Source organism: Monodelphis domestica, chromosome 6 (genome assembly GCF_027887165.1).
Source record: "Monodelphis domestica isolate mMonDom1 chromosome 6, mMonDom1.pri, whole genome shotgun sequence".
Taxonomy (NCBI): Eukaryota; Metazoa; Chordata; class Mammalia; order Didelphimorphia; family Didelphidae; genus Monodelphis; species Monodelphis domestica.
In genome coordinates this window covers 296,536,276-296,551,737 of record NC_077232.1, presented here as the reverse complement: position 1 = coordinate 296,551,737, position 15,462 = coordinate 296,536,276, and the positions used below count along the sequence as shown (strand labels likewise).

Here is a 15,462-nt window from a genome sequence, read left to right as displayed (position 1 = left end):
TGTAGAAATCCACATAACTGGAAACTGGAGTCAGGTACCCATCACTCCAAGAAGGCACCAAGACAATTTATTTTCCTTACCATCCCACCCAGAGGACTAAGGACTGAACAAAAATCAAGATTCTTGATTGCCATGGAAACAAGAAGCTGACCAGGAAGTTCTAAATGCACCCAAAGTTTGATAGCCATTTCTTTTTTTTTTTTAAACATTATTTTATTTGGTCATTTCCAAACATTATTCATTGGAAACAAAGATCATTTTCTTTTCTTCCCCCCCCCCCATAGCCAATGTGCAATTTCACTGGGTATCACATGTGTTCTTGATTAGACCCCATTTCCATGTTGTTGGTATTTGCACTAGAGTGTTCATTTAGAGTCTCTCCTCAGTCATATCCCCTCCACCCCTGTAGTCAAGCAGTTGGATAGCCATTTCTTATGAGACTGAGATGAAACCATTGTGAAAGTTAACAGGCCCCCTAATAACTTGTGACTAAATGACACCAGGCAGGCATACCTTTAAGAGAAGCTTACAGATCTCATATTTTCCTTTAGCAGCTGCTTCATGCAGAGGTGTAAATTTCCATAGGTCAGCAACATTGACAGATGCCCCATGTCTCACCAAGAGCTCTGCCACCTCATAGTGGCCATAGGAGCAGGCATTGTGGAGGGGCACCAAGCCACTGTTTGAGGGGAAAAAAGCCTTTTCAAATTCACAGAACTAAAAGAAAGCTCCCAACTACTATACATATATGCAGAATACATACATATATAATAGACACATACACAGAATAGTCAGAAGGGATCTCAACAACTATTGCTCTCATTTTACAGATGGGGAAATTGGGGCACAGGAAGGTTAAAGTGACCAAGGTCACAGAGTTTTTGGTAAGGGTCAGAGGCAGGATTTGAATCCAGGACCTCAGAGTCTATAGCCAGGGCTCTTTCCATTGGGTTGGATTCTTTTATTTTTCTGGATCCTTTCTATGTCAGATGGGCCCTAAAATAAATTCTTTCTGGTTCTCCAAGCTTCCAAGGAAAGGTTTTTACTCTTGTTAAAAACAACCAGGTCTATAAGGGAAGCCAGTTTGATCCATCACCGGTCCCTCTCCCCTTTACTATGCAGACTGCTCAGTATCCCCTTTTTGCCACTTCTCCTGGACAGCCAATGGCTGCTGTGTGGCCCCTTGCCTCTTGGTTTAGTTGCCATGAGCTGCTACTTAATTCTCTGGACCATGGCACTCCTTGCCTTGCATTACCAGATAAACTAGAATCTTGGGGTCATGGAGAAAGCTCTTCAACTTCCCACAAAGAAGCCAATACAGACTCCTTTTTCCTTCTGGGCCCAAAGCATCAGACACTTAGAGACATGCACTGAAGATGAAGCTCCAAAAGATGTCTGAGTACCCTTTCTGGGTTTTTTTCTTTCTGGGGTTTTTATTTCCTTTTTGTCACTGTCTGCTTATTTCTCCCTTCTCTGACTCTCTTTCCCTGGGTTGATGATAGACAGACTAAATTCTTCTGAGTGGTCATGAACTTCATTTGGAAGCCTGATATATTTTAGGCTTAATATGATCAACATAAAGTCTTGACATCCATAATCAGGACCACATGGAGGATCTCCTAGTTTATAGGAACTTTCTCTTTCATTTGGAATATCCATTACAGCTACAACCAAATGAAAGAAGTAATTGCATCCCTATACATCTTCAAGTGCAGGCTAATGACCAGCCAGCCAGGCGATTCTTAAGCATGCTGGGTCTGGAAACAGGGAGATCTGAATTCAAATACCGCTACAGACACATACTGGCTGTGTCTCAGTTTCCTCACTCTCTGTTTTTCTCTACATATACCTCTCCACACCCTCCCACACCCCCTTTCCCCCCAACACAAAAATTGCACATTTAACTCTCTTAGCCTGGTTGGTACAAATGGAATCAAGATACACACATAAAGTAGAGCCCCAGCTAATCTAATGTGCAGGGTGACCTTCTGGAGAACACATTTCCCTTTTGTGTGCCTCAGGCTTCCTAAACTGAAGAATGGGGGCAGGACTACCTTAGTTCTAAAGCATTTCAGATAACTCTCTGGTCACACCTGTTGCTGGAGAGGCTTCATTTTGGCACCATCTAGACTATACAGTCTTCAGCATCAGGGAGAAAATGGCAAGAGTGTAGCTTTGCAGATTTATGCCAACGAGATGATGCCAATATTTCTGGAAGGTGTCCAAAACGAGGGAGTGATTAAATAGCTTTTCATTAAGAACCACTCACAAATGATCTTTTTTTTCCAAGTAAGGATGACAAATTGGGCAGCTACTATTCCAATCAGAAGCAAACAAAGATCTCTAAGAGACTACAGTGTCTGGGGCATGATGCCCACTACGTAGAACAATTTATTGTGCTTTCATCTGAGGCCACTAGGCGAAAAACAAACAAAACAAAAAAACCCAATCCCTTCTTCTTGTCTACCTCTTCCCCTCTGGAGACAACTGGGGGATTGTGGGTAGGAAATAATAGTGCATCAAGATTTTATCAGACCAAATTGAGGGAAATTATGATGAATAAAGCATTAATTGGGGAGAAAAAGTGTCAGTTTACCTCCCAGTTAAAGAAATGAAAAGTCACTTCAGTTAAGGTCATGGCCATATTGTTCAGAGCCAGGAAAGGCCTTTTGTTCTAAATAGCTTACAGACTTGTTCATGATAAATATGGCTAAATAGCTCATTATATTAATAATAGTAAATAAGTGGACAATTTTTACTTAGTAAATAGTCATTTATTAACACTATCTTTAAGTCAAGACTTAAATTTCCAGTGGATATGTACTGAAACAGTTTTAATAATATGATTGTAGAGATGGATTTGTGATTTCATTGGCCCGAGAGCTCCTGGGTGAAGACCTCCATGCCCCAATGCAACTTCTGAACCAATGCAACCATAACTTCTCATAATTTCCATTCTCAAATGGGACAGCCTGGAGTCCAGAGAAGGCACAAGTGGGTGACAGAGGCAGGATTTAAACCAATGGCCAGTATCATGTCCTAACACCATAACATAATATATAGAAATGCTTCCTAACTTCCTTTGCCTTACAAAGTTGACACTTACCCCTTGTCTTTGGCATGAACATCTGCTCCATGGTGGAGGAGGAATTCCACCACAGATACTCGGTTGTAGCCAGCAGCAAAGTGAAGAGGAGTTGAGTGGCGACCTTCTAAATCTCGGCAGTTCACATTCTGAGGGCTACAGAGTTGCTTGAGAGAGAAGGGAAGCAGATGGCGCAGAGAGCGAAAATGAGGAACATATTAAATTTCAATTTTAGATTCACCTTTTAGTGCATTGAAAAATTTTTGATCCCTTTGGGATACAGACCTAGTATTGGTATTGTCAGGTCAAAGAGTATGTATAGTTTCAGAGCCCTTTCTGCAAAGTTCCAAATTGCTCTCCAGAATGGTTTGCAGAGTTTTTGAATGAACTGTCATTTACTAGCAAATGCTTCTACCCACAAAAAGCTAGTTAATAAAATCATCATATAAAAAAAAAAAAACTGACCCCTGGAGTGATGTCCTGGCTTCATAAGACCTAAAGAATCCTTCCTATTTCTCTAGCAGCTCTCTACTGTCCTAATCCCTTCCTGGCTGAGGCATTCACTCCAATTCAGACATGATAAGAGGAATGTCCTTTAGCCCAGAGGTTTTCATTCCCATCCCAATCACCCTGGCAAGAGAGGAGCCCAGTCATCCTGATCTGGCTCTGGCTTCCCCTGGAAACACAAGAAATGTGTGTCAAGACTAGGTTGATGGTTGGCTCCATCCTAGAATGTATTTTGCAATGTGTAATTTTGAGATGCTTATTTGGGCCCTATGAACAATTAGAATAGAATCAAGCCTTCAGGGAGCAAAAGGAAAAGTTCAAGATGACCTACCTCCTCACTCCCTAACACTACATATTTGGTGCTTTCTTACATTTTGGGGAAATTTTTCAGCATTTTTATAGGTCTTGATTGGTCTACACATGCCTTCCCTTTCTTCTTCTTCACATTTCCTTTGGTTCCATTCTCCTTTTCTTTTCCTTATTTTGAACTTTTTCAAAAATCAGTCAAATGAACTTATTAAAAGTAACAACAAAGAATGCCTATGTGGCATTCACAAGTATAAAATGTATATTGTTAAATCCTATGTCTATGCAGTTAAAATTAAATTGGCCTAAACAGGACTTCCAGACTTCAAGTCATACTATACACAGCAATCATCAAAACTGATACTGGTTCAAAAACAGAAAGGTCAATTACTGGAACAGATTAGATAAGGAACAGCCTCAAACAACTGACTCCAATAACTCAGTGATCAATAAACCGGAGGACACAAATTATTTGTAGAAAGAATTAAGAGTTTGACATGAATTTCTGAGAAAACAAGAAAGCAACCTGACAAAAATCAGATACGAGATCAACCTTTTACACCACAGGTCACAATAAGCTCAAAATGGATACATGACCTGAATTTTAAGTCATACCAAAACCTGCTTGGGAAAAAAAAATATAGCACCTTTTTAATTTGTGATAGCAAAGATCTGAAAACTAAAGGGATGTCCATTCACTGGGAAATAGTTGAATAAGAAATGGTATGTAATTCTAATGGAATACTACTGTGATCTAAAAAACGATCAACAGGATGAATTCAGAAAAACCTGGAAAGACTTATATGAGCTGATGCAAAGTGGAGGGAGCAGAATGAGAACATGATATCAAATAATAGATACATTGTATGATGATCAACTGTGAAGGACTTAAACTACTATCAGCAAAATATTGTTCCAAGATAACCCCAATGGACTCATGATAAAACAAAACAAAACAAAAAACACCATCCACAGCCAAAGCCGGAACTGTTGAGAGTCTGATTGCAGAAGAAAGCATACCATCCTTCATTTCCTTCATGAGTTTTTTTTACTACATGTGTAATGAGTCTTACACAGCATAAAGAACATGGAAATATGTATTCCACGAAAGCACTAGCATAACCTTTATCAGCCTATTTACTGCTTGGGTGTGTGTATGGGGGTGGGAAAATGGGGTCTGAATTGCAAAATGCCAGAAAACAATTGTCAAAAATAATTTCTACATGAAATTGGAAAAAAAAATTTTTTTAAGTTGTCATACCATAAAATAGCAAGAAAACAGAATCTGATCCCTATGTGTCTAATAGCTAAGGAAAACAAGCAACTCAAAGGAGCTAATAATGGATAAGAGGCCAAAAGAGAGGACAGAACAGGCCTCAAATGAAGCATTTCAAGTGATTAAAGATGGTTTCAAACCATTAATAATGAGAGAAGCAAATAAAAATGCTCCATAAATAAAATTTGATTGCAGTTAAAAAAAGGTATGCTGAAAAGATAAGAACAGGAAACTAGGAAAACATTTAAAGTAAGTTTTTTCTGACAAAGATCTTGTTTCTCAAATATATAGGGACTGAGCCAAACTTACAAAATTGAGCCATTCTCCAACTGATAAATGGTCAAAGGATATAAACAAGCAGCATTCAGAAGAAGAAATCAAAACTATCTAGTCATATAAAAAATACCCACTGTAAATCACTAGTGATTAGTAAAATGCAAATTAAAACAACTTTGAGGTATAACCACCTCACACCCACCAGATTGGCTAATATAACAGAAAAGGAAAATGACAAATGCTGGAGGGGGATGTGGAAAAACTGGTGGAGTTTTAAACTGGTTCAGCCTTTCTGGAGAATGATTTGGAACTATGCCCCAAAGGTCATGAATTGTGTGTATACCCTTTAACCCAAAAAAACTACTTATAGGTTTGTATCCCAAACAGATCAAAGAAAAGGGGAAAATGGTTTATATGTACAAAAATATTTGTAGCAGCTTTTTGTGTGGTAGCAAATAATTAGAAATTGAGGTGCCCATCAAATGAAGAATGGAATTACAGAATACTATTGTGACATAGGAAATAAAGGGGCTGGTTTCAGAAAAACTGGGAAATGTTAGATGAGCTAATGCAAAGTGAAGTAAGCAGAACCAGAAGAACATTGTACACAATCATAGCAATACTGTAATGATGATAACAGTTAAAGATGGCTTAGGAGGTCAGCACAAGAAGTCTGTAATACAGGCTAGGAGTGCATATCACAGTAGCATCTTCTGGGGCTCTCAGGGATTGGACAACTGGTCAGAAAGAGATTACAGGGGGACAACTAGGTGGCTCAGTAGATAGAGAGCCTGGTCTGGAGTCAGAAGGACTTGGGTTCAATACTTCCTAGCAGTGGGACCTTAGGCAAGTCACTTAAGTCCAACTGACTAGTCTTTACTGCTCTTTTGTCTTAGAAATGATACTAATTATCGATTCAAAGACAGAAAATAAGGTTTGAAGGGAAAAAAAGAAAGAAAATGACTACAGGGGACCCTTTGCTGGCACTGATTAGGAACTCTATTGCTCATACAAAGCAATTCAAATATGGTGCAGCTGAAGTCAGGATCACACAAGACTTAGCAATTTCAAGAGGACTTGGAATATGATATTCCAAAAGGCAAAGAAGATTGGATTACAAATTAGAACAATCTAGCAAATGGATATTTAATGAAATAGAGGACTTCTAAGCATTTCTGATTTAAAAAAACAACTGGAGCTGAATAGAAAATCTGACTTTCAAATACAAGATACATGAAAAGCATAAAAAGGTAAAAAAGAAAGTTCGATCTTAAGGGACTCAATAAAGTTAATTTCTAAACATTCTTATATGGCAGTGATGGTGAACCTTTTAGAGACAGTGCGCAAACTGCAATCCTCACACTGCATGTGAGCCTCCCCCTTACTCCAGACAGGCGAGGAAGTGTTCCCATTGGGCTGCTAGGCAGAGGGATGGGTCATGTGAGAAACGTCCTCAGGTATAAAATGGAGAGGGGAGGGGAGCAGTCTCCTCCAGCACTCATGCCATAGGTTTGCCAACATGACTATATGGGAAGATGATACACGTAACTCCTAAGACTTTTATCATTATTTAGGGCACTTAGGAGTCTACATACACAGAAGGCATGATTGTAAATCTTACACTGGGATGACCTCCCCCCAAAACAAGAGGGGGTTGGAGGGAAAGAGGAATGTACTGGGAAAAAGGGGGAAGGTAGATATAGAATAGGAAAAATTTCCTCACATAAACAAGTATGCAAGAAAGAACATTTATAATGAAGGGGGAAATGGGGACTTGCGGGGGGGGGGGGGGGGGGAGGCTGGTCAGTTGTCCTTTGTACTCAAAGAAGAGCAAAATAACACTATTCCGCCAGATCAATGTATAATGTGTCCAAATGTAGTTGACCAGACCAATATAAGCTCAAAAGGCTCTACCCCAAGTTTGGTACAAATAGCCTATATGAACATTTGTGATGAAATGCCTCTAAAATTATGCATCTCATGTTTCTTTTTAGCTACTGCAATTCTGCTTTGCTCAGAGCACAAGCACATCATGCAGCCTGATCCTGTATCGGTGATTCCCATGAATCATAATAATTTATTCAGAGAGACCTTGAGAATGTCCTTGTAATTGCTCCTTCTGACCTCCATGCAAGCTCTTGCCTTGCGAGAGTTCTCTGTAAAATGGGTTTTAAGGTAAAAGTATGTTTGGCATTCAAACAAGGTGGCCAGCTCATGAGAGCTGAGATCTCTGCAGTAGAATCTAAATGCTTTGCAGTAGAATCTAAATGCTTGGCAGTTCAGTTCAAGAAAGGACCTCAATGTCTGGGTAGGTACCCTATCTTGCCAGGTGATTTTCCGAAGACAATTTAAGTAGAAGTGATTCAGTTTCCTGGCATGGTGCTACTAGATTGTCCAGGTTTCACAGGCATATAACGAGGTCAGCACAATGGCTCTATTAACCTTCAGTTTGGTACTTCTCTCCCACACTCTCCCTTTGGAGTCTCTCAAACACTAAGCTAGATTTGGCAATGCATATATCAACCTCATCATCTATGTGGACATCCATGGAAATACTGCCATGGTAAGTGAATTTATCTATAGCATTCAAAATTTCTCCATTTGCTGTTAATTGATGGTTCCATTATGGATGGTGCTATGCTGGTGGTGGAAAGCGTGTTTTTTGTTGTTGTCAGGTCAAAATTAGCACAAATGGCAGATAATCAAACTATACTCTGTTCCTTGTTAGCTTCAGAAGCTGCACTGAGTGTACAATCATCTGCAAACAGAAAGTTGTGCACAAATTCTCCTTCCACTTTAGTCTTGGCTTACAGTCTTTTTAAGTTAAATAAATAATTTGCCATCATGCAGTAGCTGACCTCCATGTTGTTTTTTGTCCTCAGTGAAGGAGTCTAACAACATTGCTGAAAAAAAAGCACTGGAGCAGGCATACAGACCTGCTTTACTCCAGGTAGGAAAGTACACAAACATTGTTCACTATCCAGAGCCTACGAGTATGCTGTCAAGGAGATGGCATACAATTCTGATGAACTTCTCTGGGCAACCAAATTTTGCCTTGATTGGAATTCCACAAGTCCTCATAACTGACAGTATCAAAGACCTTAGCCAGATCAACAAACACTTGTATTAAGACCTCTGTTCTGCTCCTGACATTTCTTTTGGAATTGTCAGGCAGCAAACGGTATATCTACTATTCCTCAGTCCTTTCTGAAGCCACAATGGCTCTCAGGTGGCCATTTTCCAGGTGAAGGATCAGCCTATTAAGGAGGACTCTGGCAAGAACCTTGCCAGCAATAATTAAAAGAGACAACCCATTTCCTTTTTCTTTACAAAGGTAGACAATGGAGGGATCCTTGACTTCCTGGTGGATAACCTCTAGCCATATAACCCAGAAAATTTCAGTCATCTTTTGTCTGAGAAGTAGAATCCCTGCCTTGTAAATCTCTATTCAAATGGAATCAGCACCAGGCTCTTTGCCAAACAAGAGGAGCCTAGTGGCACTCAAAACTTCTTCAGTTGGAGATTCAGCTAGAGAGTGATTGACTTCAATGGCATCAGCATTGTTTGCTGACAGTTTGCTGAGAAAACCAAATCATGTCTTTATCACTGATTAGTGTGGATTCAGCAGTGCTAAGTAGTTGATGGGTCTTTGGGCCATAAATAGCTGTCAGGACATCACAAAACTGCTTTTGGATTATTATTGTCAGTGTAAAATTGAATTTCATTTGTCTTCTTACAGAGAAAAGAATCCTTATATCTCTCTAAGCTTCCTTTGCACTTTACTTAAAAAAAATTATTTAGAATATTTCCCCATGGTTACATGATTCATGCTTTTCCCTGCCCCTCTTCCCTCCTCCCTTTTGAAGCTGACAAGCAGTTCCACTGGGTTATATATGCATCACTGTTGAATACCTATTTCTATATTATTCATATTTACAACAGAGTGAAATTTTAACATCAGACCCCCAATCACAGCCTCATCAAGCCACGTGATCAATCATGTATTTTTCTTCATGGTTTCTGCTCCCACAGTTCTTTCTCTGGATGTGGATAGTGGTCTATCTCATAAATTGCTCTGGATTGTCCTGGGTCATTGCATTGCTGCTAGTAGAAAAGTCCATTACATTCAATTGTGCCACAATATATCAGTCTCTGTGTACAATGTTTTCCTGGTCTCCTGGTTATGCTCCTTTCAATCTTGGAGTTCATTTCAGTTCACATGGAATTCCTCCAGTTCATCATTTCTTTCAGCACAATAGTATTCCATCACTATCAGATACCACAATTTGTTCAGTCATTCCTCAATTGAAGGGCATGCCCTCATTTTCTAATTTTTTGCCATCACAAAAAGCACAGCAATATTTTTGTACAGGTACTTTTCCTTCTCTTTGGGGTACAAACCCAACAGTGGTATGACTGGATAAAAGGGCAAACATTCTTTTAAAACCCTTTGCGCATAATTCCAAATTGCCCTCTAGAAAGGTTGGACCAATTCACAACTACACCAGCAGTGTATGAGTGTCCCAATTTTGCCACATCCCCACCAACATTTACCACTTTCATTTGCTTTCATATTGGCCAATCTGCTAGGTGTTAGGTGGTATCTCAGAGTTGTTTTAATTTGCATTTCTCTAATTAGAAGGGATTTAGAACACTTTTTCATAGCTTATTAAGTTTTCATTTCTTCATGTGAAAAATGCCTATGTCCCTTGACTAGTGATTGGGGAATGGCTTTTTTGTAAATTTGATTTAGTTCCTTATATATTTGGGAGATAAAACCTCTGTCAGAGTTTCATTATAAAAATGTTTTCCCAGTTTGTGGCTTTCCTTCTGAACTTGGCTGCATTGTTTTTCTTTCATTTTTGTAAAAAAACCTTTTTAATTTTATATAATTATAGTCATTCATTTTACATTTTGTAATGTTCTCTGTCTTTTACTTGGTCTTAAATTCCTTGCTTTCCCACAGATCTGACAGGCATACTATTCTATATTCACCTAATTTATGTATATCACTCTTTATATTTAAGTCATTTACCCATTTTGAATTTATCTTAGTATAGGGTATAAGATGTTGATCAAACTTAATTTTTCCCAAACAGTTTTTCAATTTTCCCAGCAGTGTTTGTCAAATAGTGAGTTCTGGTTTCCAAAGCTGGCATTTTTGGGTTTATTGAACACTAGCTTGCTGAGATCATTTACCCCTAGTCTATTCCACTGATCTACCCTTTTGTCTCTTAGTATCATATAGTTTTGATGACCACAGTTTTAATACTACAGTTTAGGTACTGTTCAGCCCCAATCTTTCACTTTTTTTTCATTATTTCCCTTGATATTCTTTATCTTTTGTTATTCCAGATAAACTGTGATAATTTTTTCTAATTCTTTAAAAAGTTTTTTGGTAGTTTGATAGATATGACACTGAATAAATAAACTAATTTGGATAAGATTGTCATTTTTATTATATTGGCTTATCTCACCAATGAGCAATTGTCTTTCCAATTATTTAGATCTAGTTTTAATTGTGTGAAGTGTTTTGTAGTGTGTTCATATAATTCCTTTATCTTGGGAGATAGATTCCTAAACATTTTATATTGTCTAGAGTGATTTGAAATGGAGTTTCTCTTTGTAACTCCTGTTGCTGAGCTTTGTTGGAAATATATAGAAATGCTGATGATTTATGTGGGTTTATCTTGTACCCTGCAACTTTGCTAAAGTTGTTCATTATTTCCACTAGTCTTTTGGTTGATTTTCTTGGATACTTTAAGTATACCATCATATCATCTGCAAAGAATGATAGCTTAGTTTCCTCACTGCCTTAAATTTCTTTTTCTTCTCTAATTGCTATCATTAGCATTTCTAGTACAATATTAAATAATAGAGGTGATAATAGGTATCATTGCTTCACTCCTGATCTTATTGGGAAGGTTTCTAACTTGTCCACATTGCAGAGGATACTTGCTGATGTTTTTAAATATATAGTTTATTATTTTGAGGAAGGGCCTTTCTATTCCTATACTTTCTAGTGTTTTCAGCAGGAATGGGTGTCATATTTGATCAAAGGCTTTTTCAGCATCTATTGAGATAATCATACGATTTCGGTTGGTTTGGTTACTGATATGGTCAATTATGTGGATGGTTTTCCTAATATTAATCCATCCTTGCATTCCTGGTATAAATCCCACCTGATCATAGTGAATAAGCCTCATGATAACTTGCTAGAGTCTTTTTGCTAATTCTATTTAAGATTTTTGCATCTATGTTCACTAAGGAGATTTGGTCTATAGTGTTCTTTCTGTTTTTGGTCTGCTTGGCTTTGGAATCAACAACAGATTAGTGTCATAAAAGGAATTTGGTGAAACTCCTTCTTTGCTTATTTTGTCAAATAGTATGTATAATATAGGAATTAGTTGTTCTTTAAATGTTTGATAGAATTCATTTGTGAATCCATCTAGTCTTGGGGATTTTTTCTTAGGGAGTTCCTTGATGGCTTGTTCAATTTCTTTTTCTGAGATGGAATTATTTAAGAATTCTATTTTCTCTTTTATTAATTTATGCAATTTATATTTTTATAAATATTCACCCATTTCACCTAGATTGTCATATTTACTGCCTTATAATTGAGCAAAAGTTCTTATGACCTTAATTTCCTCTACATTAGAGGTGACATCACCCTTCATCTTTGATACCATTAATTTGATTCTCTTCTTTGTTTTTACTAGATTAACCAGTACATTATCGATTTTGTTTTTTCAAAGTACCAGCTCCTAGTCTTCTTTATTAGTTCAATAGTTCTTTTACTTTCAATTTTATTAATTTCTCCTTTAATTTTTAGGATTTCCAATTTAGTTTTTTTATCTGGGGATTTTTAATTTGTTCTTTTTTTCTAATTTTTTAACTTGTAAGTCCAATTCATCGATCTTCTCCCTCTCTATTTTGTTGATATAGGCACCCAGGAATATAAATTTTCCCCAGTACTGCTTCTGCTGTATCCCATAAGTTTTGATATGATGTCTCTTCATTGTCATTCTCTTTAATGAAGTGTATAATTGTTTCTGTGATTTCTTCTTTGACCCACCAGTTTTGAAGAATTAAGAGTATTTAGTTTCCAATTAATTTTAAATTTGCATTTCCATGGACCCTTGATAATTATAATTTTATTACATTATGATCTGAAAAAGTTGCATTTATTATTTCTGCTTTTCTGAATTTGTTTGCAATATTACTATGCCCCAGTACATGGTTGATCTTTGTATATGTACCATGTACTTCTGAAAAGAACGTATATACCTTTTTATTCCTGTTCAGTTTTCTCCAGATATCTATTAACTCTAATTTTTCTAGCATTTCATTTACTTCCCTTATTTCTTTCTTATTTCTTTTTTGGTTTATCTAATTATGAAGGGGGAAGGTTGAGATCCCCCACTAGTATAGTCTTGCTATCTATTTCCTCCTTGAGTTCCTTCAACTTTTCCTTTAGAAATCTAGATACTATATCATTTGGAGCATAAATGTTTAGTAATGCTATTACTTCATTGTTTTTAGTACCCTTTAGTAAAATGTAATTTCCATCCTCATCTCTTTTAATCAGATCAATTTCTATGTTGACTTTGTCTGGTGTCATGATTGCTATTCTTACTTTTTTTCTTTAGATGATGCATAATAAATTCTGCTCCAGCTTTTTACTTTGAATCTCTGTGTGTCACCCTGCCTCAAATGTATTTCTTGTAAACAACATATAGTAGGGATTCTGGTTTTTAATCCTCTCTGCTTCTGTTTTATGGGTGAGTTCATCCCATTCTCATTCAGCGTTATGATATTCCCTTTCATTCTGTTCCTCCTCACCAATGATTTTCCATGCCTCGTTATATAATTTAAGCCATTCTATCTCTCCCTTCCCTTTTCTCTCAGTGAAACCCTCTCTTTCAGCTCTTGATTGTTTTTACATATCATTTATATGTATACATACATATCATTCCATATCATATTTACAAATATATCATATCATCACATACATTATATGATCATTATTAGCTTGCTTCTCCACCCACTTTCTGAGTAAATTCCTTCTACCTTCTCTATTACTAAGAATAATTTTTGAGAATTACAGAAATCCTCTTTCCATGTAGACATATAAACATTTTGAACTTAATTGAGTCCTTTAAATTTTCTCTTTCTTATTTGCCTTTTTCGGCTTCTTGTGTGTCTCGTGTTTGCACTTTGAATTTCTTGTTTAGGTCTGGCTTATTCCTCAGGAATGCTTGGAAATCTTCTATCTTATTAAATAGCTATTTCCCCCCTGAAAGAGTATACTCAGTTTTACTCTCAATAGGGCTGTAAGCCCAAATCTTTTGCCTTTCTGAATATCACATGCCAGGCCTTTTGATCCTTTAACATAGAAACAGCTAGGTCGTAGGTGATCCTGATTGTAACTCCATGGTATTTAAATTAAATTAAATTAAAATGTATTTTAATAAATTTATTTTTATATATTTATATACATATATATTTATAAATTAAAAATAAAATTAAATTTAAATTAAATGGTTTCTTTCTGGTTGCTTGAAGTATTTTTTCCTTGACTTGGTGGCTCTTCAATTTAACTATTAAGTTCCTGGAAGTTGTCATTTCAGGATTTCTTTCTGGAGGTGAAATGTGAATTCTTTACAATTCAATTTTATTTTCTTGTTCAAGGATCTCTGGATCTTTGATAATTTCTTATAATGTGATGTCCAAGGTTTTTTCTTCAACATGGCTTTCAGGTAGTCTAACAATTCTCAAATTGTCTCTCCTAGATCTATTTTCTAGTTCAGTTGTTTTTTCAATAAGATATTTTATGTTTTCCTCTGTTTTTCACTCCTTTGATGTCTGCTTCATTGTTTCTTGCTTTCTCATGAAACCATTAGTTCAATTCTGATTTTTAAGGCCTGGTTTTCCTCTGTCAGTTTTTGGTGGTCCTTTTTCAACTGGTCCATTTCTTTTTGCATCACTTTCCTTTCTCCTTGCATTTCTTTCATTTCTCTTCCCCACTTTTCCTCTGTCTCTCAATTGGTTTTTGAAGTCCTTTTTGAGCTCTTCCAGACTGTGTCCAATTCATATTTTTCTTTTGGACTTTGAGTGTTTTTCCTTTGCTTTTGCTGACCCCTTCTGTGTCTGTACTTTGTTCTTTGTCTCCATAAAAATTCTTTTAGAGTTAGGTGCTTTTTTTGTTGTTGTTTGCTCATTTCTCCTATGTAATTTATAAGTAGGCTCTGTCTTCTGGGATGTTGGGGAACCCTCTTAAACTTCAGTCCTTCTTTGATGCTATTTTCAGCTTATTTTCTGGGTTGTTACCAGTTTATCAGATGGTATGTAGGCTCAGAGCTCTGAGAGGCCCTTCCCCCAGTGATTCAAATGACCCTTGAGGTGCTATTAGCTTAAAGACTTAGCTCAGGATTGAGTGTAAGTTTTTGAACTCACTCTGAACCCGATCAGGCCAGGGGCTGATCAAATTGTAGCCCCAGGCTTAGGCTCAAGTTTTTGGTGTCACTGTGTTCTTGATTCAATCAGACACACCCTTGATTGCCCTGTCCCAGAGCTCATGTCTTAGTTTTGGATAAAAGGTGGGGGAGAATTCCTCCTCGAGAACTGTGTCCTCAACCCTAAACCATGAATTATGTCCTCATCTCAAGCCTAGACTGGAATTCCTTGCTTTGTTCTGGGCCCATACAGATCAACCCCCTCCACAACTTTGAAATTTCAAGGGGTATGAGTTGGTTTGGACCACTATTTACCCAGGCAGGTTCTCAGGGTCTTGGGATTAAATTTAGAACTAGTGACAGCAGATGTAGGGTGGGGGTGGTTTGTGGTTTGCTCTTGACTCCTTGATATAGCCTCCTGCTGGCTCTGCTCTCCTCTCACCTCAGTTCCCCAGATGGTCTTTGCCTACCTTTTGGGTTTTTCTTTTCTTGAAAGTTGTTTCACTGTCTCCTTGTTGGTTCTTTTATTCTTATTTTTGTTTTGTGGTGATATTTTA

The 15,462-nt window shown here is 37.3% G+C and overlaps 1 protein-coding gene across 10 annotated transcripts in view; it reads right to left on the bottom strand.

Annotated features, from left to right (window-relative positions):
• The window catches only part of TNKS (tankyrase), a 221,797-nt gene that overhangs the window by 39,935 nt on the left and 166,400 nt on the right, over window positions 1-15,462 (bottom strand). For all 10 annotated transcript variants that reach the window (XR_008913059.1, XM_056803482.1, XM_056803484.1 and 7 more), the window contains 2 exons: window positions 3,107-3,252; window positions 514-679 (listed from right to left, as the gene is read on the bottom strand). Coding sequence is in view for 9 of the 10 variants with exons in the window: in XM_056803482.1 (XP_056659460.1) it covers window positions 514-679; window positions 3,107-3,252 (312 nt within the window). In the remaining variant the exon portion in view is untranslated. The remainder of the gene's footprint in view (window positions 1-513; window positions 680-3,106; window positions 3,253-15,462) is intronic.